At 39.1% G+C, this 21,622-nt stretch overlaps 2 protein-coding genes and 1 pseudogene across 2 annotated transcripts; 2 read left to right on the top strand and 1 right to left on the bottom strand.

The window, feature by feature from the left end:
* Positions 1-826: 826 nt before the first annotated feature.
* Positions 827-12,480, top strand: LOC147928381 (uncharacterized; annotated as a pseudogene).
* A 4,824-nt stretch (positions 12,481-17,304) lies between these two features.
* Positions 17,305-18,482, top strand: LOC147928380 (uncharacterized). Its single transcript, XM_087486113.1, has 6 exons — positions 17,305-17,428; positions 17,508-17,604; positions 17,709-17,800; positions 17,877-17,961; positions 18,064-18,192; positions 18,359-18,482. Exons 1-6 carry the CDS (start codon positions 17,305-17,307, stop codon positions 18,480-18,482), a joined length of 651 nt encoding a protein of 216 aa, XP_087342239.1.
* A 531-nt stretch (positions 18,483-19,013) lies between these two features.
* LOC147928379 (uncharacterized) lies at positions 19,014-20,762 on the bottom strand. Its single transcript, XM_087486112.1, has 4 exons — positions 20,570-20,762; positions 20,125-20,237; positions 19,925-20,069; positions 19,014-19,591 (listed from the first exon to the last, which is right to left on the bottom strand). The coding sequence occupies exons 1-4, from the start codon at positions 20,760-20,762 to the stop codon at positions 19,014-19,016; spliced, it is 1,029 nt and encodes a 342-aa protein (XP_087342238.1).
* Between the last annotated feature and the right edge of the window lie 860 nt (positions 20,763-21,622).

Below are 21,622 nucleotides of genomic sequence, written 5' to 3'. Positions count from 1 at the left end.
TAATTTGTTTGTTTGGGATTATGGACTTTGATTATCCGCTCAGTTTGAAGGACTTTGATTGGTTCTGCTTTTGTTTCTTAGATGATGTTAATATTGGAGGGTCTGAACTGTTATTAAGATATGTGAATTGGGTTTTAGTTTTCTTTGCTAAAACTGGTCTCTTTTTTTTTAATTCTCTGAGCAAAACCAAATCTCATTGTGGTTAGTATGAGTTTCTTTATGCATTACGTTGATGGCGTGTGCCTTAATTTATACGGATTATTGAGCATAAGGTCATCATTTTTGCATGTTATTCATCAGAAGAGTAAACATTATAATCTCAATTAAATTAATACTATTTATTTTACTAAATTAGAGGTGAATGTGATTAAGTGGTGAATAAAGTACTAACCACAATGAGATCTGATTGTTAATATCCATATTCAGGACCGTCTCCCTAGTTTTGATGATCATCATTACGTTAATGCATATGACCGTTATCTCGAGTTGGTTACTGATATTTATATTATTTGGCATGCTATGCTTCAAGACATGTGTTATTTGGCATAAAACGGGATTATAGCATTTTATATTAGACGTATTTTGACTTTTTATACTAAACATGTGTTATTTGGCTGTGCTTCAAGACATGTCAGTCTTATTTGTGGGACATGGCTTTGATTGAGCTCTTTTGTTAATCATTCTGTTTATGCAGCCTGTGATTTGATTTGTTGCTGTATTCCAAGGCTGTCAAGATGAACAATCATGATGTAAGTTATATTTTTTTTTCTGTTTTTATAGAAATATAAGTTTGAATTTGGTTGATTTTGATTGAATATAGAGTTGATCGGATGAGGAATGTCGGTACTTTCTTCAACTTTATACTACCGAGAAAAGAATGGGGAACACAACAAAGATAGGATTGAATCAGATTGGAAAGGATTCTGTCACAAAGAAGTTTGAAGAGAAATTTCAAAAGAAATATCTATGGATTAGGTTTAAAAACAAGTATGATGTGTGTAGAAGATCATACAATAGGTATAAGATCTTGCTCTGTAACATAACTGGAATTACCTTTGATGCTTTTGGAAGAATAGACATGACTGATAATTGGTGTAATGAACGAATTAAGGTAACTTTACTCTCTTCACTATTCATATGTATCATTGTTTCATTTATGTCTCGCTACTCTCCACATATTTAAGTGAATTAAGCTAACTTATCTCTTTGTTTCTTTTTATATAGGAATGACCTGAAGCTGTAAAGTATAAGAACCAACTCCTGCCCAACATGGATGTTTTTAGAGAGGCGTTTTGTTCAGTTATTGTTACTGGAGCAGAGGGATGGAGCACCCAACAAGGAGAAACAAGTTTAGATTCTAGAGTTGATGCAGAAAATGGTGATGAAGCAGATTCAGTTGATACAAGTGGTAGGAACACAGTTTAGAGAGAGAAGTTCTGGATCAGAAAGAAAGCGGAAGGAGGTTGACTTAGCTACAGAGACTTCTTCTTCAAGAAACTTGATTCTTACTCGTAAGAATGAATTAGTTGAGAAGATGTTGGAGCGTGATGATATTTGCAGTGTTGTGTGTGTAGTAGAGATTATGAATGATGTCGCCAATCAACAGGGTTTCATTGCTTTTTCTAGTATTGAGGATAAGATTAGTTATATGGAGCATAGGACTGAAATATGTATTGATGACTAAACTTGTTTATTTGTTGATCACTTTGCTATGGTTATTTTATGAAATTTTTAGAACTTGTTTATTCGTGACTTTTGGTTATGATTATGTGAAAGTTTTTTTTTTGTTTATGGCTAAACATGATTTTCTTCTTGGTTTATGGCTACATGGTTTTTTTCTTGGTTTATGGCCACATGATTTTTTTGTACATGTATAATGGTTTTGCAGATGCTTAGATGGATGTTGGAAGATGATGATGATGATGTTAATGATGTTGAATTGTTAGAAAGCCTTAATAATGAGAGGTTGATTCATAGAACAGATAGAGGAGAAGGATGGCGTCATGTTATAATACGATCTCCTTAGGATAGAACTCCGATGAAAGGCTGAAGATAGGTGATAAGCGACGTGATCTTGTTGATGATGATGGACGAATGACTTTGAGTGATGATGTGTGAAGATCGAATGATGAAAACAATGGTTCGATGGAGATAGAGGTTTAGGTGGTTGTATGGATTGGAACAAAGTGAAGAGTTTCTGAATCACAAAGTGTATAGAAACCCAGAAATCAAGAACGCATTCTAGAATTCAAATTGAGAGAAAAAAGTGTGACAATACTTGTTCATACAACTTTTTCGTTACCAAACAAGGAGGCGTCGCTTTTGGGTTTTATAATAAACCCTAGGGCTCGAAACTCCAAACAACAGGAAGTTCAAAATAAAACAACAAGGCGTGTAAAGGAAATAAGAAAACAATGAAGCATCTAGGTGATCTGTAGTAGTACAAAAGTCACTTGTATTAGTACATTATTCCCCATTGGTAATGACTTCTAGATAACTCGACGTAGTGATCCATTTGCCTCATTAAAAACCATACCGAGAAAACCCATTGGGACAAAACTCAGCTATGGGAAAAAGAGTACAAACTTCACACCTAAGTTATCTTGTTATCATTACCGGGTGAAGTCTTCAGGATGGATATGTTGAAGACTTGGTTCCTCGGTAGATTGAATGACCCGTCAGCTATGAGTGCATGAGCTTCCTTGGCCATCTCCTTAGCTCTTGAACGAGTGATCCTTCCCACGATCTCTGGTTTCTCTGCAGCTTCTGTCTCCTTGCTGGCCACGATCATATCATGTTCCCCCTCTTCAAAAGGATTTGTCCTCAAATCGGAATCTGCATAGTAAAGGAGCAAGTCAGAAACATTGAATGTTGATGATATGGTATACTTACCTTGAAGATCAATCTGATATGCGTTGTCATTGATCCGCTTGATGACTTCAAATGGACCATCAGCTCGTGGTAGAAGCTTGCTCTTCCTCTCTTCTGGGAACCTATCCTTGCGTAAGTGAATCCACACTAAGTCTCCTTCTTCGAAAACGAGCTCCTTTCTCCCCTTGTTCGCATGCTTCTCGTATTGCTTGGTCCTTTTCTCTATGTTCTCCTTAGCTTTAGCATGTATCCTCCTCACCTGTTCAGCCTTTTCCTTGCCATCAAAGCTACACTTCACACTTAGAGGTAAAGGAATCAAGTCTAGAGGTGATTGTGGATTAAAACCATAAACAATTTCAAAAGGAGAGAATAGAGTAGCAGAATGCTTAGCGTGATTAGATGCGAACTCTACGTGTGGTAAACATTCTTCCCATGACTTGAGATTGCTTTTCACTAAGGTCCTGAGGAGTGTAGATAGCGTCCTGTTCACAACTTCGGTTTGCCCATCTGTTTGCGGATGGCATGTGGTTGAGAATGATAGCTTGGTTCCGAGTTTAGCCCATAGCGTTCTCCAGAAGTGTCCTAGAAACTTAGTATCTCGGTCTGAAACGATTACTTGAGGTATTCCATGCAGACATACTACTTCCCTGAAAAACAAGTTAGCTACAATAACAGCATCATCCGTCTTGTGACTGGCAATGAAGTGAGCCATTTTGCTAAACCTGTCAACCACAACGAAAATCGAATCTCTACCATTTCTGGTTCGAGGTAAGCCAAGAACAAAAATCCATAGAAATATGAGTCCAAGGTTGAGAAGGGATAGGTAGAGGAGTGTACAAGCCGTGGGGCTGTACCTTACCCTTCGCCATTTTGCAGATATGGCACCTAGAACAAACCTTCTCAACGTCTTTCTTCATTTGAGGCCAATAGAAGTGTGCTTGCAGTCCAAGTAGAGTCTTTGACACTCCGAAATGTCCAGCTAGTCCACCTCCGTGAGCTTCTCTGATCAGCAGCTCTCTCATGGATCCTCTTGGTATGCACAGTCGATCCTTAAAGAACAAATATCCATCCTGCCTATAATAGTTTTCAAAAGCAAACTTATGACATTTGCCATAGCTCTCAGCAAAATCGATGTCAGTCTCATAAAGTTCTACTATTTCATCAAAACCTTCTAGCTTAGAAGACAAAGTAGAAACGAGAGTGTACCTCCGGGATAATGCATCTGCGACTACATTATCCTTACCTTTCTTGTACTTAACCGTGTAGGGAAAAGTCTCAATGAACTCCATCCATCTGGCATGTCTCTTGTTGAGCTTCTGTTGTCCTTTGAGATGCTTCAGGGACTCATGATCTGTGTGAATAACAAACTCCTTGGGCCACAGGTAATGCTGCCACATTTGAAGAGCCCGAACCAAAGCGTACAGCTCCTTGTCATACGTAGGATAGTTCAACGTCGATCCTCCTAGCTTCTCACTGAAGTAAGCTACTGGCTTCCTATCCTGCATCAAAACAGCACCTATACCCACTCCGGAGGCATCACATTCAATCTCAAAAGTTTTCATAAAATCAGGAAGTAAAAGAATAGGGGCAGTGATAAGCTTCTCTTTTAAGGCTGAAAATGCCTTCTCTTGTGCTTCCTCCCATCTGAATCCTACATCCTTCTTGACAACTTCTGTAAGTGGCGCTGCAATAGTACTGAAGTCTTGCACAAATCGCCTGTAGAACCCTGCTAGTCCATGAAAGCTCCTGACTTCTGCCACGTTTTTGGGTGTTGGCCACTCCTTGATAGCCTTGACCTTCTCATCGTCCACTCTAACTCCTTCTGCACTGACAACAAAGCCTAGAAAAACAACTTCAGTAGTACAGAATGAACATTTAGAAAAATTAGCAAAGAGGGATTGAGAACGAAGAACATTTAGAACTTGGCGGATGTGTTCTTCTAGACCTTTGCTGTAGATGAGTATGTCGTCGAAGTACACAACCACGAAGATGCCTATGAAAGGTCTGAGAGCATGATTCATTAAACGCATGAAGGTGCTAGGAGCATTGGTGAGACCAAACGGCATGACTAGCTATTCGTAGAGCCCTTGCTTGGTCTTGAAAGCTGTTTTCCATTCATCTCCTTCTTTCATTCTGATCTGGTGATACCCACTCTTCAAATCTATCTTTGAGAAGACTGTTGAACCACATAACTTGTCCAACATGTCATCTAATCTCGGAATTGGATGTCTGTACTTCACTGTGATGTTGTTAATAGCTCTGCAGTCAACACACATCCTCCATGAACCATCTTTCTTTGGTACAAGCAAAACTGGTACTGCACATGGACTGAGACTCTCTCTGATGTGTCCCTTGCTCATCAGCTCTTCTACTTGCTTCTGAAGCTCTTTAGTTTCTACTGGATTGGTTCTGTAAGCTGGTATATTTGGTAGAGCTGAACCTGGTACCAAATCGATCTGATGCTCTATCCCACGTATTGGCGGCAAACCTGGAGGTATCTCTTCTGGAAATACATCCTTGTACTCCTCTATAATCTCTATCATCTCGCGTGGAAGTTCTCCAGCTGACTTAGTACTGGTGAGTGTCTCTTTATACACAAACATGAATGTGGTCATCTCTGGATCAAATAGCTTGTTGCACTCGCTGTGATTGATGTACAGGCTGTGAGACACTTTCTCTGTATCCTTGCGGTTCATGTGAAGCTGATCCTTGTAGATCTCGCTGGGTGTAAGTTGTAGAAGAGTGACCTTGCGTCCTTTGAACTCAAATGACTGCCTGTTGGTGTAGCCATCATGAAACACTCTTCTGTCGAACTGCCATGGTCTTCCCAAAAGGATATGAATTGACTTCATTGGAATCACATCACAAAGCAACTCATCTTCATACTTCCCAATTGTGAGTTTTACTACCACTTGCTGCGAAACTGTTAAAGCTCCTTTGTTATTCAACCACTGTAGCTGATAAGGTCTTGGATGTGAAGTGGTCTTGAGATTAAGCTTCTGCACCATCTCTTCACTAGCAGCATTAGTACAGCTACCACCATCAACGATCAAGGTGCAGACCTTGTCCTGAACCATACACTTGGTGTGAAATAGGTTCTCACGCTGCCCTCTGTCATCTGGATGAATCTGAACACTTAAAGCTCTGCGTGCTACTAGCATCTCTCCCATGACTGCTGGTTCACCGTCTTCACCTAAATCAGACTCTGGTTCACTCTCTGAACTGTCTACAGGCACAATCTCTCCTCCTTCTTGAAGAAGAAACATCTTCTTGTTAGGACAGTCTCAGGAATAATGCCCCATCCCTTGGCATTTGAAACACCTGATATGACTTGTAGAGGTGCTACTCTTGGGCTTGAAATCGATCTTAACTTCCTCTTTGACTGTGGCTGTCGCGGGTTTGCTGTCTTTGGTGAAGGCGGGTTTACTGAACTCTCTTGGCTTGGGAATGTTAGGCGTAAACGTTGACCTCACTCCCTTTCTCTTGATCTGTGATTCAATTAGCTCTGCCTTATGTACCATTTCTTGCACATCTTCATAGTTCTGCAGCTCTATCTTGTCTTGAATCTCTCTGTTCAAACCTCCAAGAAACCTAGACATAACCATGTCTTCACTTTCTCTCAGATCAGCCCTGATCATAAGCGTTTCCAGCTCCTGATAGTAGTCTCTTACAGACTTAGTGCCTTGAGTGAGACGCCTCAGCTTGTTAAGAATCTCTCTCTGGTAGTGTGTAGGCACAAACTTCTTTCTCATCTGCGTGACTAACTGTTCCCATGTAGTGATAGCAGGCTCTCTCTGTCGATGTCTAGTGAGTCCCAACTGCTCCCACCACAACAAAGCATAGCCATTGAATTCAGATATGGCTATCTTTACCTTGTTCAATTCATAAGTACCCTGAACCTGAAAGTTAGATTCCATCTTCCTTTCCCAGTCTAGATAAGTCTCTGGATCATTGGTACCATGAAAAGAAGGATACTGAATTTTGAGGTGCTTCAGCTGCTGCCTCAAAGGATCATAATCCCTGCCATGATCTCTATTTCTGTTTCTCCTCATTGTCTCTTGACTATGATCTGAAACTTCTTCTTCTTCAGAATACTCTCTATCTGACTCAATGTATATTCGATGCCCAGCTACTTGTTCAGCTCGTCGTGGGCGTGTAGGATCTCTACCAGTTCTTCGATGCTCTCTTTCTGTGCTTTGAGTGTTTCTTCTCTGATTGAAACAAGTCTCTCTTCCCCCAGTAGGTGACTTAGCTGTTCTAATCCGTGTATGCTTGGAAGAAGCTCCCACATGTGCCTTTCCTTTAGCTAAGCGGAGAGCCTTATTAGGACTAGGCGGTTCTGAAGAACTCTGATCTGAAACGCTAGTTGCTTGAGCTATATCTTTGATCTGCTTCTCAAACTTGTTACTGAGCTGCTCCATCTGTTGCTGGAACTGAGTAGACATTGTCTTGTTTGCTTCTGTTATTTGCTTAGCCATGGCTTGGTTCAAAGCTTCCATAGCTTCTAGAGAAAGCTCCATTGTACCTGCAAATTAAAGAAGAAACTCGAAGTAAAATGTTCCTTGAATGAGAAAAAACGAAAATAAACTCTGAAACTCTGAATTTTAAACAGAAAACACGACTGTAGACCTAATGTCGAGCTAGACTATTAGAAAAATCGAACAATACCAGCCCTATAATGAACAAAATTCGAAATAACTAACCCTAATTGCAGTCTAATTCGAAACAACACCAAAACTAAATCCTAAACTCACAGAACTCGATCTAAACATCAATGAACAACGAAAACAAACCCTAAAACTAGACAAACGAAATAAATCAAGCCACAAACGAGATTAGGGTTTTTAGAATCGCTTAGCCTTTGGCACAGAGTTGGCTCTGATACCACATAATACGATCTCCCTAGGATAGAACTCCGATGAAAGGCTGAAGATAGGTGATAGGCGACGTGATCTTGCTGATGATGATGGACGAATGACTTTGAGTGATGATGTGTGAAGATCGAATGATGAAAACAATGGTTCGATGGAGATAGAGGTTTAGGTGGTTGTATGGATTGGAACAAAGTGAAGAGTTTCTGAATCACAAAGTGTATAGAAACCCAGAAATCAAGAACACATTCTAGAATTCAAATTGAGAGAAAAAGGTGTGACAATACTTGTTCATACAACTTCTTCGCTACCAAACAAGGAGGCGTCGCTTTTGGGTTTTATAATAAACCCTAGGGCTCGAAACTCTAAACAACAGGAAGTTCAAAATAAAACAACAAGGTGTGTAAAGGAAATAAGAAAACAATGAAGCGTCTAGGTGATCTGTAGTAGTACAGAAGTCACTTGTATTAGTACATTATTCCCCATTGGTAATGACTTCTAGATAACTCGACGTAGTGATCCATTTGCCTCATTAAAAACCATACCGAGAAAACCCATTGGGACAAAACTCAGCTATGGGAAAAAGAGTACAAACTTCACACCTAAGTTATCTAGTTATCATTACCGGGTGAAGTCTTCAGGGTGGATATGTTGAAGACTTGGATCCTCGGTAGATTGAATGACCCATCAGCTATGAGTGCATGAGCTTCCTTGGCCATCTCCTTAGCTCTTGAACGAGTGATCCTTCCCACGATCTCCGGTTTCTATGCAGCTTCTGTCTCCTTGCTGGCCACGATCATATCATGTTAAGCAACTAATGCATGGATCAGACCAATAATGTTATGATATTCTTCGTATGAATCAAAGAAAGTTTGAAGCATTATGTAGGATGCTTACTACGAGATATGGTTTAGAAGAGAACAAAGATAGAGGTTGAAATGTTCACACTGAAGAAGCAGTTGCTATGTTTCTTGAGATGGTTGGTCAGGATAAAACCGTGACAGAGATTGTTGTAAGGTATCAAAGATGATGTGATCCTCCCAAGGAATCGACGCTCTAAGTTAGGTAGACTGATAATCCTAAAAGTTCGAAGGCTCGCAAAGCTAGATGATAAAGCGTGAGATAAACTCGAAAATCCTTATCCGCAAACTCTCTTAAAACAAACCTAACAAAGCAAGGCGGTGGAACTTTAGATAGAAGCTTCGCGGAGATAGATGACAAGGCGTGAGACGAATCCCAAAAATCCTTGTGCCCTAAACTCTCTTGTAACGACTCTTCAATCCTCAGCTAATGAATGGCAACGTCAAGTGCGGCGGAATCACTTGATATACCGAAAACTCTTTGATGTAACCCACCAAGGAGAAAGAACAAGTTCCAAAGGAACAAAGGAGTTTACCACTCTCAAATAAAAGATAAAAGACTTCTTGATTGAATTATTTCTCAAATGAGATTACATGTGTTTATATAGAGATAGAAAACTTGGTCATAAAGCCAAGTATTAATTATTCTTGAAACTAAAAACATTACAGATACTAAGTTGAATGAAGACCCAACTCTTGGTGCATGTTTCCAAAGTGACTCTTGATGCATGTATCTCTTATTTTCGTCACTCTTCTTTGACCACAAAATAAAGTGATTATTTTGGGCTTTCTTGGGCTTGTATTATGCTCAAAGTGGCCTGATAGATATCATCCCCAATAGAAATTCTCATGTTCTCTTTGCTCCAAATATCTTCAAATATCAAATGAACAGCTCCAACAAGCAGTTTGGTCCTTGCCCTTGTCATTGGTCCAACAGGTATAAGCATAGCATCCTCAGGAACAAGCTCAGCTTCCACTTGATCATCCTCATTGCTTCCCAATATCATATCATGCCCCTTCTCTTCAAAAGGATTTGTCCTCAAATCCGGACCATCTGCAACAAATGGAGCCAAATTAGAAACATTAAAAATGGAACTCATTTGGTACTTACCTTGCAAATCAAGCTTGTAAGCATTACCACTGATTTTCTTCCAGACTTTTAATGGACCATCGACCCTTGGCATTAGTTTAGACTCTCTTTCAGCTGGGAAACGTTCCTTTCTCAAGTGTATCCATACTAGATCTCCCACTTCAAAAACCAGCTGCCGTCTTCCTTTGTTTGCTTGCTTCTCATACTGCTTTAGAGACACATGATCTATGTGAATCACAAACTCTTTCGGCCAAAGATAGTGTTGCCAAGTTTGTAGAGCTCTAACCAAGGCATACAACTCCTTGTCATTAGTTGGATAGTTCAGGGTCGCTCCACCAAGTTTCTCACTGAAATAAGCAATTTGTCTCTCCTCTTGCATCAACACAGCTCCAATTCCTACACCATAAGCATCACATTTAATTTCAAAAGTTTTCTTAAAATCTGGTAAAGAAATAAGGGGTGCAGAAGTTAGTTTTTGTTTCTAGAGTTGAAATGCTTCTTCTTGTGCTGTCTCCCATTTAAATCCAATGTCTTTCTTGATAACCTCAGTGAGAGGAGCAGCAATGGTGCTGAAATCCTTCACAAATCTCCGATAGAAGCCGGCAAGACCATGGAAACTCCGGACTTCACCAACCGTCTTTGGACTAGGCCATTCTCGAATTGCCTAAACCTTCTCTTCGTCGACCTTAATGCCCTTTGCACTCACAAAAAATCCTAGAAAAAACAAGGTTATCTGTGCAAAAAGTGCATTTCTTGAAATTGGCAAACAGTTGCTCCCTCCTTAGAACATCTAAAACAGTTTTCAAATGCTCTACATGGTCATCTTGGCTTCGACTGTATATCAAGATGTCATCAAAATAAACAACTACAAAAACTCCTATGAATGCTCTCAAGACATGATTCATTAACCTCATAAAAGTACTAGGTGCATTTGTTAACCCAAAAGGCATCACAAGCCATTCATATAATCCATGCTTAGTCTTAAATGCAATTTTCCACTCTTCACCCTCCTTCATACGAATTTGGCGATATCCACTCTTAAGATCAATTTTAGAAAACACACAAGACCCATGTAACTCATCTAGCATGTTATCTAAGCGAGGGATAGGGTGGCGATACTTTACAGTGATATTGTTGATGGCTCCGCAATCCATGCACATTCTCCAACTACCATCCTTTTTTGGCACAAGTAACACCGGCACAACACATGGGCTCATGCTCTCCCTAATGTATCCCTTTTCCATGAGCTCACTGACTTGTTTCTGCAGCTCCTTTGTCTCCACAGGATTGGTTCTATAAGCTGGCCTATTAGGAAGTGAAGCTCCTGGGACAAAGTCTATTTGATGTTCAATTCCCCGAATTGTTGGCAAACCATCTGGATTTTCTTCTGGGAAAACATCTTCATAGTCCTGCAAAAGGGAATCAATATTGTTCGGAAGTTCCGACTCAAAATTAGTCAAACTCAGGAGAGTTTCCTTGTACATAAGTACAATGATAGGTTGATCCAAAAATAAAGCTCTCTTTATCTCACTTTCTCTCACAAAGAAGTTAGATTTTCTCACGGGGTTACTCTCAAAGGTCTTTTGCTGGGTTTTTCTCAAACTCTCGCTCTCTTCTTTATGGTTTTTAGTGTTTAGGGGTTCACTCACATTGTTCTTTCCAAGTTGCAGCTGATCTTCGTAGACCTCTTGTGGTGTTAATGGAACTAGTGTGATCTTCTTCCCTTTGTGCTCAAGAGAATGTTTGTTGGTGTAGCCGTCATGATTAACCTTGCGATCAAACTGCTATGGCCTTCCCAACAGAATGTGACTTGCTTCCATGGGCAATATATCACACAACACTTCATCTTCATACTTTCCAATGGATAAGGGAATCAACACTTGCTGGTTAACCTTCATATTCCTCTGGTTATTCAACCACTGAAGATTATATGGTCTGGGATGCTTCTTTGTGTCCAACTTCAGCTTCTCCACCAAAATAGTGCTTGCAACATTAGTACAGCTTCCTCCATCAATGATAAGACTGCACACTTTATCCTTCACCAAACACCTTGTGTGGAACAAGTTTTCTCGTTGTTCTACTTCCTGGACCTTGTTTTGCATCACCAAAGCTCTTCGCGTAACCAACAATTTTCCCTCTTTAGCACAAACCTCATGTTCTTCCAAAGATGAAGTAGAATCACATTCTTTCTCTTCCTCGGTTTCAATCTCTCCATTATGCATCAATACAAAGGTGTTGACTTATTGTGCGAAGAATGAAGTTTCTTTTCCACATCCTCCAAATGGGAAGTATTATTTGGTTGACTCTGGATATCCCACAAAGACAGGGTATCTTGGCCCGCATCGTAGTGTTAGATATCACCTTGATTAGTTTACTAGAGGAGGACCACCACAAAACACGCGGGAGTTGTTTAAAATGAAACATTCAGGACTACGATCAGTGATTGAGAGGACTTTTGTAGTTTGGAAAGAAAAATGGAGAATCTTAGATCGTAAGCATCCTAAGTATGGTTTGAATTAGTGGATCAAGATTGTGACAGCAACTATGGCACTACACAACTTCATACGTGAATCACATCGAGAGGATAATGATTTTATACGTTGGCAAAGAATAGAAGAATATCATATTCATGGCAATGAAGATGGTGATGATGAAGATGATGATGATGATGATGATGATGATGATCATGGTGGATATACTCCATATGAACCTACTGGAGACAGAGCAATGGAAGGGTTGCGTGATTATCACCGGTCAGATTGGTCGAGGACGTCAATTGCCTTATTAAAACGTTTTAGTGTGAAACTTTAATTATTTATGAGAATAATACTTATGTAATTAATGGTATTTGAATTGATTAATTACAACTTATGTCCTTATTTTATATTTTCAATTAATTTAAATTTACACAATTTAAAATTTTCATCAGTACACATATTTATTATACATTAAAAAGGTAAAAACTTAAAAATAATAATAATAATAATAATAATCTCTAGCGACAGCCAAACGAACGACATAGCAACAGTCGCTGATTCAGCGACAGGAAAACGAACAATATAGCGACAGCTTTCAGCGAACGGATTCAGAGATAGGAAAACGAACAACAAACAATGTCACTGGTCGCTGGTCGCTGTCGCTGAAACCAGCGACACACAAACGAACAGGGCCTACATATAATCTTATACTTCCTCCGTTTCATACATTATGATGTTTTAGAGAATATTTTTTGTTTCACAATACACAATAACCGAGACCCTAGATCATCCTCCTCCTCATCACCATGATTCCACGTCACATACCTGCACACCACAAACAACAATTGAGATACGTGAGTATTATCACAAATACTTAGTAAGGTGATCCTTCCATCTATTAGGTTATACTCACAAGCGAAAAGACAAACATAATCAATACACAGAACAAACAAACCAGGAAATTTTGAACACATCCGTGATTCCGCGACCTTACGTTGACCGACGCATGGTCTGATGCAATGCCTCCCGCGACGACCGATGCACTCCATCGTCTCCATCTAACTGCATCAACTGATGCACACCTTGCATCGATCGATGCAGTCACGTGAAGCATCGTCGAACATGATCTCAACCGACACTCACAAAGATCACCAAACTTAAGGCAAACACTAACAAACAATCACATAAGCAATCGATATCCAAAAACACACATCTAATCGCTTAGATCAGCCATGGTCCCGCACTCACCTCTTACACAAGCGGATCCAACGAAGAACAACGAGAAACACACCACAGCAAGCTCTCCACCACGTCCTTAGCCACAGATCTCCACTCCCACCAAAGAATCTCTCAAGAACAAGCCCCATATCTCACGGAAACTCACTGGAAACTTTTTTCTTCTTTCTAACTCTTTAGGAACGACAAAGTGGTTAAAAACACACCCTAGGCATTGAGTTTCCCTTATATACTCGAGTCTTAGGCTGCTATCCTCCAAACCGAACCAAACAAGAGAAAATAGAACTAACCCGAGCAAAAACCCAGCCTTGCATCGATCAATGTACATACTGCATTGATCAATGCACTCCCTAAACCAGGATTCTGGTTCACGAGCGTTACATTGATGTTTTATGCGAGTCACAGGAGGGAGACCGGGTTAGGATATAGGACTCAGACGTGTTTATAATTGTTTTCTCTAAAGACAGTTGGTCTTGAACGACTCTTTGGAGAACTTAGTTCTCCTAGTACTATCATATTCTGAGACTTTGTAGCTTGAGAGTATGGCTGGCATATCGACTTTGGATGACAATACAGATGCGCGCTGTAGGGTGGCAACCCGAGTGACGAATGTTGGATTCCCTTTATATATTATGGCATGCAGGCTTAGGCCCGATGAGGAGCCAATATTATGGCATACAGGCTAAAGCCTGATGAGGAGCCAATAAAAACTCATGGTTGAGACCACCGTTTTAAAAATCCCAGCCTAGCATCGATTATCTAATTATGTCCGTCTAATTTGATTATAACCTGTACTCCAATTATTTTCCGCTTAATTTTGTATATACCGTTTATTTTCGGAGCCAAATATAAATCAAATATATATATATTTTTGTTATTTAGACATTTAAATTAAGAGTTTATGATGTTTTACAATAACTAATATACAAAATTTTAATGAAAATCATTAATTTTTTTTTTAAATTATGTTTTTATGTGTGTACCGTAATTTTAAAGATAGTACTATATTTTTATATTTTATTTGATATTTTTTTTTAACATAAACATAATTATTCATATATTTAATACTATATATTTGTATTTATGATTAATTTAATAAAATAACCCTAAAACCAGTCCCCGATTAATCTCCGTTTATTCTCTAATTTTTTCGCTAGGCGCTATGCCCTTACCGACCGCCCAACTAGCGCCTAACAATTTCTAAAACAGGGGTTGAGACCTATAAGTAAAGGAAAGTCCAAAAGTCGAGAGCAAATAATGTCTGGAACGTGAGTCTATTGCTAGAAGGTAACCTTCATCGATCGGTTGGAGGAAGTGGGGACGTGGATACGGTTGCACGGGAGTCCTTGACTGATGGTTGTTCGAGATTTGAGGATAAATCTATACTGGTGGGGGAGAATTGTAACGCTCATTTTGCATGACAACTTAAATTAAACACTCAATTTGGTTTGGTTTTAGGTTTGGAAACCCTAGGTCTCGCATATAAAAGGGGAACTCGATGTTTAAGAGTGGGTTTCAACCTTTTGTCGTTTCTAAAAGGGAGAAAATTTCTAAAAAGTTCCTGTGATTGGAGATCTGAGGCTGAGGACGTGTGAGGAGCTTGCTAGGAGGCTATTTTCGTGGGTTTTAGAATCAGATTCATCATTCTCAAAGGTAAGTGTGTGACCATGGCTGATCTAAACGATTAATTGTTTGATTTTGTGTTTTTGGGTTGTTTTTGCTTATTGCTCGTATGCGTGTGTTGGTTGTGAGTTTTTGTGGGCTTAGGAGTCGGTTTCGGTATCTTGAAGCCGGGAGGAGACAGAGGAAATCGCGAGCGGCAATGCGTCGCGCGGCTGCATCGATCAATACAGAGAGTGCATTGGTCGACAAAATTAGGGATTTGACGGCTATGCGAGAAATTGCATTGGTTGATGCAAAAAGTGCAACGGTCGATGCATCCAGTAATTTGGAGGATTGCATCGGTCGATGCAAGGACGTTGCATCGGTCGACGCAAGGAGTGCGTCGGTCGACACAATTGCACAGAGTCGACGCATGTGTTCAGAGTTGTCTGGTTTGCTTGTTTCCTTGTGTATTGGTTATGTTTGTCTTTTTGCTTGTGTGTTTAGCCCGATAGATGGGAAGATCGCCTCAGAAAGTATTTATGATAATACGCATCTCATTTGTGTTGTGGTGAAGGTAAAGGCAAAGTGTGATCGTGGAATCAAGCGATGAAAAGGAGGATGTTCTAGGTGCTCGTTGATCTGTTGTCTGGCTTATGTTAGGTTGCTAGACATGAGTCAATAGAATGTTCCTTAGGATGCTGGTTATTTGATTCATGTTGTTTGCTTATGAATATTGGTTATTTATTCTATTGAGGTATCTATTGGATAATTGGTTTAATGTTTGGTATTTTCCATTCTTAGGTTTGTTAGTGAGTATGGATTCTGTAGTTTAATAAGATATTAAAAAAAAATGGGTCGGTCATTTCAATAAATCACCAAATGATATTTTTCTGTGTTTTGTCCTCACTCGCACAATTACGACAATCACGTCTCGGAATATCACTCATTCTGAAACTACTCCAGCTCAAGTACGCTTAACTCTGGAGTTCTCTCAGGACCCTTGACCAAAAAGATAAGTGCACTTTGGTGACATAAGTGGTCAAGTCAATTCTTTTAAACCTCTCCGCAAACCAGGATGTCACATAGCTAGACCGTCTGCATTTCTAAACTAATTGAGGTGATGTCCAAATGTCCAACTGATATATCCCCCAACAAGAAGATGATAACAACAAGAGAGGAAGATCAAACCTGAGAGATGGGAGTTCCATCCTTTTACCTATGTTGGCGCTACCACTCGCCCACCACCATGTGGGAAAAATTATTAAAGGGGTTTGAGAAAAATCATTTACCAGCAAAGATGAAATGTAATGGAGGCTAGTGGTTGTATCGGTTGTTGAGTTGACATTGAGAGTCTCGCTTCAAACCATAATGGAGAAAATGTTACTGTATCTCTAACCTTATGGTTTAAACAGATTCTTTTGTCAAATATTAATCTAACATTCTCCAAAAAGTGCCAACCCCATTTTTTTATTCAACTCTTGTTAATTTAGATTATACTTGTTAGTTGTGACCACTGATTGTTTTCTGTTTGTATATAATTTAATACCACAAAATCTTAGAATATGATGACATAAGATTCTATGTGAATCGTATTATTGGATTCTATGTGAGTTGTATTATGTATTTAATTTTGATAAATCCAATATTAAGAGTAGAGAGAAACAACAAAATAAATTGTATGTCTATACTATTAAAAGGGAAACATTTTTAATAAAAAGACATAGGATTCCTCAAATTGGAATAAGGATATGCATAATTCTTCAAGCCAAACAAATTGAAATTGAAATTAATTGGATCCAAACAGATTGATAGTAATTGTACTAACCGAAAAAAATATTAAATGATATTAACACATAAAAATCAGAAGCCACTAAGACCAGCCATAAAATCTAAATAAATTAACTCCCATAATTAGCATAGAATTTAAATCAATGATTTAAAAAGCCTTCCTAAAATCAATCGTTTGAAGACAATATGAAAGATACAAGTGAAGATTGTACATAGTTGGAAGTTGTATACGAGTTTCTTAGGAGAAACCTTGGAAATGATACTCGCAGATGTTGATGTGAGTGTATATGACATTATACATTATATTATTTAGCTTTATGATATATATTGATATATCTTTGTTTTCGTGTTCTTTATATAGGAGAATCTGATCCATGCAAAAAAATATATATATATTTGGTTAAAAAGTTTTTCAGATTGATTGTGGCGGGATAGTGGAGAATAATCAAGAATTTCCAGCTGACAAATCTTTGGGAAAGAACCGGGCAACGAACCATGCATTCAAGATGTCCCTAACAAACACCTCAATCATTACCTATTGTCCTGCAATATCATATGATTGGTATTTGGATCTGAAAAGCTTTGAAAGCATAACTGCTAATGAAGGACTTAATGATAACATCTTAATTGGTATGTTTTTTTTTTTTCATATTTGTTAATCTACGGAATAACCTTAAAATCACTGACGTCATATTTTCTTGTGTTGTAGATGTTTTTGGTCATGTCGTTAACATTAGGGCTATGATAACTCATGACCTCAATGGGAAAATATCCATGAGACTGGAAGTTGTTCTCAGAGACACAAGGTGACACAAACTTTAAGCTAATATATGCTTGTGTAAACAAGTTATAAACTAATTTAACCATTTTTTTACATTGAGAACCGGTTGTCGTGTACTTTATGGGGGAGATTTGCTGATGCCATGTGGGCAGCGTTTGAACAAGCTGAGGAAAGCATGGTTACTTGCTTGCTACGCCTTGCGAAGATCAATACGTTTAATGGTAATATCGTCATCTTATGAGACTTTGCTCTTAACAATTATTATAAGATGTATTAATATAATTTTATCCATTCCAGGTCAGGTATCCATATCTAATGCATTTGAGATGTCATTGCTAATTATCAATGCTGACTATCCTGCTGTGCAAGACTTCCTTGCCAGGTACAAGATTAACATAAAAATGTATATGAAATATGGTATTGATGGCTATTTGTTATTTTTATCTAATACATAAACAACCAATTCTTTGTTATTAAAATATAGGCTGCCTAGGGATGAAGTGAGAATCGTTGTCATACAACCAAAGACAGTTCAACCAAAACTGATCCGAAGGTGGATTATCTCGACCATTTTGAAAGGAAAACCATTTATGAGCTACTTGAAACTCCAATGGTAAGCTATATCTCTATTGAAAAATCATTTTTGTTATCAAAAACTAAATTTACAAAAATAATATAATTATATTAAACTGTATTCGTATGAAGGAAAATTTTAAGATAATGGCCACAATTTTCAATATCGAGATGGATTATCGTTGGTACTACTTCACTTGTGTAAGGTGTGACAAAACTTTCACGTTGGTTCCCAAGAAAGAGAACGACGTTAAAAGCAAGATAAAGAAACGTATGTTTTGGTGTAAGCAGTGTAATGAGAACACAACTGATGTGCAGCCTAGGTTATAATCATGTTTGGTCAATTAATCTATTATAATCTAATATACTATATACCAAAAATTGTTATTTAACTAACCAAGCTCTTTTTATTTATTTTTTGTAATATAATGTTAAATTAATTCAAGAAAAAATAACGTTTTTTCACAACTGGTTAGATGTGTTCTGAAAATATAGAAAGTGAAAACAGAGCAATACATTCAAACTCTTTAAAACTTTCAGAAGCCCCAGGAGGATAGCCAGAAACCGTAGAGCAGCTTCATACCACATACCCCCCTCCATTTGAATAGCTAGGAGCTTGTTTCGAATCTGCTTATCCAGCAAAGAGATGAGTTGTGTTGCCCGGATAGACGATGCACCATGTTTCCTCTCATTACGCTCTCTCCACAGCCAATAGACAATGATTTGAAAGCAGTAGCGAGCCAAAAATAGGGGAATAGGGTCATTGTCAGGCTGGTTGAGATGGTGTGTAACGTCCTCCCAATCAGTGGAGAAGCCATGAGGGATGATTGAGCGAGCTAGTACAGTCCAAACCTCTGTGGATTAGTTGCATCGAAAAAACTGGTGATCTCTCGTCTCAGTGTGTTGATTACAGAGAACACACAGTGGAGTCAGAACCTTTTTCCAGACCATCCTTCGGTTTGTAGTAGAGAGGCAGTTCCTCATTGCGAGCCAAGTACAAAAAGAGAACTTTGGTGTAGCATAAGGAAACCAAACACCTGTATGCCAAGTGACCTTGTGTGAAGCTATGTGAGTATGGTGCCAAGTGTCTTTGGTTGAGAAAGAGTCAACGAAAGAGTCACCCTTACCTCTCCAAAACACTGCATCAGGTGTGGAACTGTCACATTTTTGCCACTGCTGAGTTAAAACATTCTCTATGAGGTTTAGATCATCCTCTCTATGTCGGCGCAATCGTCGAAGATGCCATGCCTCAGCCAAAGTAGCGGACAGTTTGATTCCTAAAGCAATGATTCCTCGACGACCTGTTATATCCATAAGGCATCCCAGTGGAGACCACTTATCAAACATGAAAGAGGTCTGTAAGCCATTCCCTACTTCACACTTACAAAGCTCTCTTGCTATTGTCTTGTATTTTAGCAATTTGCTCCATATCCATGACCCTACAGAAGTTGTCACACTTACAGACCAGAAAGATGCACCTTTGAGGAGGTTGACATATACCCATTTAACCCACAAGGAGGAGCTGTGCAAAATAATTCTCCAGACCAGCTTCAAACAACAAACATTATTCACCTCTTTTAAAGCTCGGAGACCTAGTCCTCCCTCATTCCTTGAATTACAGACATCCTCACAAGCCACATTTGCTTGTTTGAATTCAGCTTTGGACCGGACGAAAGGAAGGCAGAGCAGAGCTTATCATCTCTGATACAGTCTCTTGGAAGGTGAAATGCCGCTAGCCAGAAATTGATAATGCTGCATAGGACCGAGCTTACCAAATTTAATCTGCCCACAAAAGATAGAGATCGTGTAGTCCATGTACTGATCTGCTTCTTGGTTTGAACCAGTAAAGGTTGGTAATCGGCTACTACAAATCTTTTTGTGAGAAAAGATAGTCCCAATTAGCGCACCGGGAGCTACCTATAGCGAAAGGAAAGCGAGCAAAAATGTCCTGGTGGACTGCCTCTATAATTACCGCTAAATACAGGGATGATTTTTCAAGACTGATCCTGAGTCCAGAGGCTTTAGCAAACTCCTTGAAGACATTTATGATACCTTCTATAGATCGAACCTTCCCATTCGTAAGTACTATCAAGTCATCCGCAAAGCTCGAGATGAGTAAAGCCCATATTTTTACACCGTGGATAATATCCAAAACGTATTGTGGTCGCAGCCATGTCTAGCTTCTTGGGGATAACCTCCATACAAATAACAAATAAATAAGGCGAAAGAGAGCAACATTGCCTCAGTCATTGCTTGCTACCAAAATAACCTGCTAGTTCCCCGTTACCTTGAACTAAAAACGAAGTTGTGGTAACACACAAAGTGATCCATAGCAGTAAGAGTATAAAACAAAAATAATAACTGAATTGAGTCAAAGGCCTTGGAGATATCAATTTGAATCGCACAGCGAAAGGTACCCATATCCTTATGATAATCATTTCCCAACTCTGTGGCCAACATGACATTTTCAATCAACAAACTATCCTTCACAAATGCTGATTGGTTACCTGAGATGAACTTAGGCAGCACTTTCTTGAGCTTGTTAGCAAGAATTTTAGAGATCACCTTGTAGAGCACATTGAAGCATGAGATGGGATGGTAATCTTTCATTTCCCGCGCCTCGGTTTTTTTTTAGAATAAGAGCAAGAATAGTAGCATTCAAACCCTTTGGAAGAAACCCTTTAACAAAGAAAGACTGAACAACGGTAATAAAATCAGGGCCTAAAATATCCCACATTGCTTTATAAAACTCCATAGTATAGCCATTCGGGCCCGGAGACCTATCTCTTGGCATTGCAAATAAGACTGCCTTGATCTCATCCGCCGTGGCAGACTTCGTAAGCATATCCACATCTTTAGTCGAACATCAAAAAGGAAGAAGGGTTTGGAGATCCTCCACCGTGATACCCTCATAGTCATTAGGACAATTTTGAAGAAATGTCTTAAAATGCTTCTCCGCTTCCATTTTAATCTCAGCCCCAGAGACCACCACACCATCCGGATACTGAATTGTATTGTATTGATGTTCCCTAACAGTGACATCACAGTGAAAGGCCTTATTATTCTTATCTCTAACCACCAACCAGTGAAGCTTGGATTTTTGCTTAAGATACTTCTCTTCCCACCGCGCTACAAACTCCCATCAAGAGTAAGCAACACTCTCCTCTACCATTAACTGTTGGGAAGGGGCTGCCAAAGATGCCGCCTGTTTTTTACAAAGATCCTCATATGCTTCCTTCGTCCGCTTAACCAAGTTACCAATCCTGTTCTTTTGAAAACGAAAAGAGGGAGGATGTCGATAGAAATAAAGACTCTGATTCATGCCAATAGTCTGAGACCATAGGCCAAAATTCCTCCGAATCGATTACTGCATTAACAAACTTAAATGGCTAAGCTTCCTATCTCCATCAGCATATCTCCACAAATGAATGATACTCCTCAGGTGGCCAGAACAGCCACTTGTATCAAAA

Source organism: Camelina sativa, chromosome 14 (assembly GCF_030686135.1).
Source record: "Camelina sativa cultivar CO46 ecotype springtype chromosome 14, ASM3068613v1".
Taxonomy (NCBI): domain Eukaryota; kingdom Viridiplantae; phylum Streptophyta; class Magnoliopsida; order Brassicales; family Brassicaceae; genus Camelina; species Camelina sativa.
The sequence above is the reverse complement of the archived record's forward strand: the minus strand, read 5'-3'. Positions and strand labels throughout refer to the sequence as shown.